The sequence below is a fragment of the Histoplasma capsulatum genome, genomic scaffold, assembly GCF_000149585.1.
Source record: "Histoplasma capsulatum NAm1 scaffold_7 genomic scaffold, whole genome shotgun sequence".
In the NCBI taxonomy this organism is placed as follows: Eukaryota; Fungi; Ascomycota; class Eurotiomycetes; order Onygenales; family Ajellomycetaceae; genus Histoplasma; species Histoplasma mississippiense.
In genome coordinates this window covers 1874846-1878875 of record NW_001813976.1, presented here as the reverse complement: position 1 = coordinate 1878875, position 4030 = coordinate 1874846, and the positions used below count along the sequence as shown (strand labels likewise).

The following is a 4030-nucleotide window of genomic DNA, read 5'->3' as shown; positions in this document are numbered from 1 at the left end:
GGAATATGTTAGCCGAGCGTTGAAGCGGGAAAAGTTTGTTTCAAATTTTCGTGGTCAGTGGCAGCTCACCATTGGGTAATCGGCAAGATCGGGGGAAGGTTCATCGGTCGACGACGCGGTGGAAGAACTCTGCCAGCCGGAGACGTAGACAGTGTCGAGGTATTTCACCATCTGGGTAAGCATTGTAGGTTCCAAACAACCGTAGGTGAAACTGGCCGTTTTGTTCTATGAGGCGATTGCCAACTGGATGAGCATTCCCACTCGGATCAAAGCATTGGAGTGGAAAAAATAAATAAAAATAAATAAAAACAATCAACATACCGCGAAGTGTTCCTCCAGGAGTTTCCATAGCTTTTTGCTCTGAACATTTGACGGATATTCAATCTTCAAATTCCCCCTCTTAGCCACAATTTGTTCGGCAGTGAACGGCCTTGTGGTGTAACGCCATCTCGAATCCCGCCACCATGTTTTGACGGCCTGGACATCAGCCAGGTATTGCTGCTCTTCCTGCTCAATTGAAGCCATGATGGGATGTTAATCTTATCAAGCAGATTTAGAATTTCAAAAACCAGCAAGAATTGTATGCATTAAAGCCACATAAAAATAAAAATAAAAATAAAAATAAAAATCCGTGTTGGCGGGGGAGTTCCTCAGTATTTAAAATCGGTTTCACCTCCGACGTCACGGGAAGGACGCAGCCAATGGCAGCGCACCCAAAATGGCTGCCCCCAAAGGCAAGGTCTTGGCGATGGTCCCCCGGGATGAATATCAGAAGCGTTCAGTCTCCAGGTAGTCATTAGCCTTGCGGTGGCAGCGATTCCGTGGCAGCGATTCCGTGGCAGCGAGCAGCGAGCAGCGAGCTAAGGTAGAGCAAAGCAAAGAAGAAAGACTGAAGGTGGCAGCCGTTTATCAACGAAACAACGCGAAGGACTTGATTCCTTGTTCGATCGTGAGTCGGCGCTGAGGCCAGGAGGGGTCCTGCTCCGAGGCAAAAAGTGGGCGGGCGCTGGTCCCGAGACAAAAGAGCGTTTTCGTCCCGGTCCCGGCGAGCCCAGGGTTCTATCTGTTATGGAGAACTTCACCCTTCGGCCAAATGGAGCTGGGTTATGCACCCCGTTGCTCCTGAGCTCATCATCATCGAGCAGTGGTACAGTGCCCCGCCCATTGTCCAGTTGGCAAGGGAGTGTCCTGCGAGCAGTTCTGACTGAGTCCTTGCGCCAGTTCCTCCTCGTCGTCGTTGAGAAGAGTATCCCCAGTATCCCCAGTATCCCCAGTATCCCCCGGGTAAAATTACGGTAATTAGCATACGGCCTAGGATAGCCGATCAATGGATCGATCCGGGCTTTCACGTGAAAAAACAACCGGCATCAGCATGTGCTTTTCAGTGGCTTCTCACCTCCAAACAAACAGCCTCCACATACCCACATGGGATAAAAGGACGGATTGCTGTGAAGAAGAGACTTCTCGATTGATTGATCAATATTCGCATTTACAGTTAATTAGTGCTCTCCAACAGCAACCGATCGATCCAGCACACTGCTGCTATCATATATATATATATATATATATATATATATTGAGCGGCGAAGGAGGTTAATCCATGGATGCTCTATGGGTCTGATGTTGTTAATAATGGCCACTAAGTAAAGTCGGTGAAATGAAGTTTCATATCCTTCAGTGGATGATCATATATGGATGAGGATGAACCCTTGAACCGAACCCTCAACTTCTCCGTTGGCTCTCACCAGATGCGAAATGGTCGGGAAGTTCAAAGTTGTGTTGAACGCCCCTTCTCTCCCCCGCCTTTCGTCTCTCAACCGCGTCGTCTATCCAGCATCGAATGAACCCCTGAAAGGATATCGCGTACGCGGACCATTGACACAAGCTCGCTGGCTCTGTCCATCGCAGTCGATGTTGCTGAATTAAGGTCGCCGATGTCTTGTGCACGTTCCGCTTGGTGATCTTCGCTCTGGTGCCGTACGACGTATAATTATCACGTTCATGGATGATTATGAGAATCGTCCTCTGATACGTGAGCTGATGGGCGTAGAAGCTCCCCCCATATATCCTACGGCACGCTACGATCAATGGTTTGAGATAATTCGCTACTTGTATGCAATGTGATGGCCTTCCATGTCGTTCGCTCACGGGTCCTGCCTGCTCCTATCCAAATAGGAAAACATAGCAGCTAATCCGCAAAGAGCAAAAGACATAATTAGGCAAGAAGCGGCATTTAGATCCCACATTGATAGACCCGCGTATATTTTATGGTACTATTACCCAAGAGGTAATCGGCAATCCTAAACACCGCGAGAAAGACAACAGGCTATTAATATTAAAACTCAAGGTAGAGTCTCGAATAAAATATGCACGGATATCAATCTCGAATTTTTGATAGCTATTGAGTTGCGGGACATCAACGGTATCTTAACAACGCAATTAATTTAGTAAAGTACATGATTGGAGAAAGGATGAAAGTGTATGCTGAATAATAGCAATTTCCAAAAGGATAGTTATATATGTACCCATTAACATGGTTTACCATGTATGTAATCTTGGGAGTGGTCACTCAGGTCGCAAGAAATTTTTCCAAAAATGGTGGTGCATCTAGCTTAAAAAAAGTCGAATGATTACAAAATTAACCCACGTGGCTAATATTGCACCGCTGTAGCTTTGCTGAAAGTCTCATAAGGAGTGCAAGCGCCCAGTGCGCGTCTCATATGGGCGTTGAGGAACTCAAGACCGTAGACGAAACTTGCATTTACCCAGCCAAATCTGACGAAGAGCAGCAGCACAACTCGTTAGCAAATTATAAAATCTGCGTGAAAAAGGGAAAGAGAGCTTGAAAAGGCAATACGGGTTGTCCATCACTCACCCTTCTCGAGACACGCCTTTAAAATCCCCGCCTTGATTCCCATACTCAGCTTCCACCTTATGGGGATCAATGGGCCGTGTCACATCATACTTTTCCACAACAGCACCATTGAAATCTACAAACGCTTTGATGATCATATAGAGCCATTTGTATGCGAGTCTCTCCGCTTCATCTTGGTATCCATAGCGAATCAGCCCTGACCAGGCCAACATCTGCTGAGGCGCCCACCCGTACGGATAGTCCCACTGTCGGTTGGGTCTGTCGAGCCCGATGGGGCCTCTAGACTTCTCAGTCCCTGAGACCAGCCCACCGTATGCCTCGAATTTAGGAAGCGCTTCATTGACTAGCCTTGAAGCCTGATAGGGACTCGCCACTCCAGCCCACATAGTCCAAAACGTGGTGGCACTCTCATAGTCCGTTCTCTCTTGCTCCACTGTGTTGTAGTCAAAATACGTCCCCTTTCCTTCATCCCACAAATACTTGTCCATCGCCGCCTTCCTACGTCTAGCCCGGCGATCCCACACCGCCGATGACTCGAATCCATGTTCGGCATTTTGCGGGGTCCTAAACTCGGTCGGGATGGAAAGTTTATCTCCGAAGAAATCCCGTATCGTCCTGGCGATGTCGACTTCATATTTATAAAGGAGAGAATTCAGATCAACCGTGGCAAGGTTCGCGCAGACCTTCTCAAGGCGGTAGCTGGTGTCGTGCCCGGATTCCCTTACAGCACGGTCATGGAGGAAATAGTCATCTAGCTCAGGATCCTTGATCTGTCCGTTGTTGTAGCCCTGGACGAATTCCTCGAAAGAGATTCCCAATTTTTTAGCATGCGGCATTAATAGATGATAGAAATGAGAGGATTCGGTTTCAGGTGGCACTCCAAGCCCAGTTGGCCGGTACCTGGACAAGCCCGTAATGGGGTCATATCTTGGCTCCACCATCCACACTGAATAGTATTCTTTGATAGCGGACAAAATGGCCGTGCGAAGGAAATCCTTGGCGCTCGGGTCCGCTTTGATGCGATCATAAACTCGAAGAGCCATGTCAGTCAGGAATGGTGGCTGGGAGCGGCAGAGATAGTAAGAGCGGTTGGCGTTAAGAATCTTTCATAATGACGAATGCAGAAACAAAATTTATGACATGCTCTTTGCGAGA

At 47.9% G+C, this 4030-nt stretch overlaps 2 protein-coding genes across 2 annotated transcripts in view; both read right to left on the bottom strand.

Moving 5' to 3' along the window:
- HCAG_06184 (isocitrate lyase) overlaps nucleotides 1-525 on the bottom strand; it is a gene marked incomplete at both ends in the record, with an annotated part of 2047 nt that extends 1522 nt beyond the window's left edge. Inside the window, 2 exons of the mRNA XM_001538529.1 lie at nucleotides 70-171; nucleotides 322-525. Coding sequence (XP_001538579.1) covers nucleotides 70-171; nucleotides 322-525 — 306 coding nt within the window. The remainder of the gene's footprint in view (nucleotides 1-69; nucleotides 172-321) is intronic.
- Nucleotides 526-2651: 2126 nt separating this feature from the next.
- Nucleotides 2652-4030, bottom strand: part of HCAG_06183 (neutral trehalase) — a gene marked incomplete at both ends in the record, with an annotated part of 2511 nt that continues 1132 nt past the window's right edge. Inside the window, 2 exons of the mRNA XM_001538528.1 lie at nucleotides 2652-2775; nucleotides 2876-3978. Of these exons, the coding sequence (XP_001538578.1) occupies nucleotides 2652-2775; nucleotides 2876-3978 (1227 nt within the window). The remainder of the gene's footprint in view (nucleotides 2776-2875; nucleotides 3979-4030) is intronic.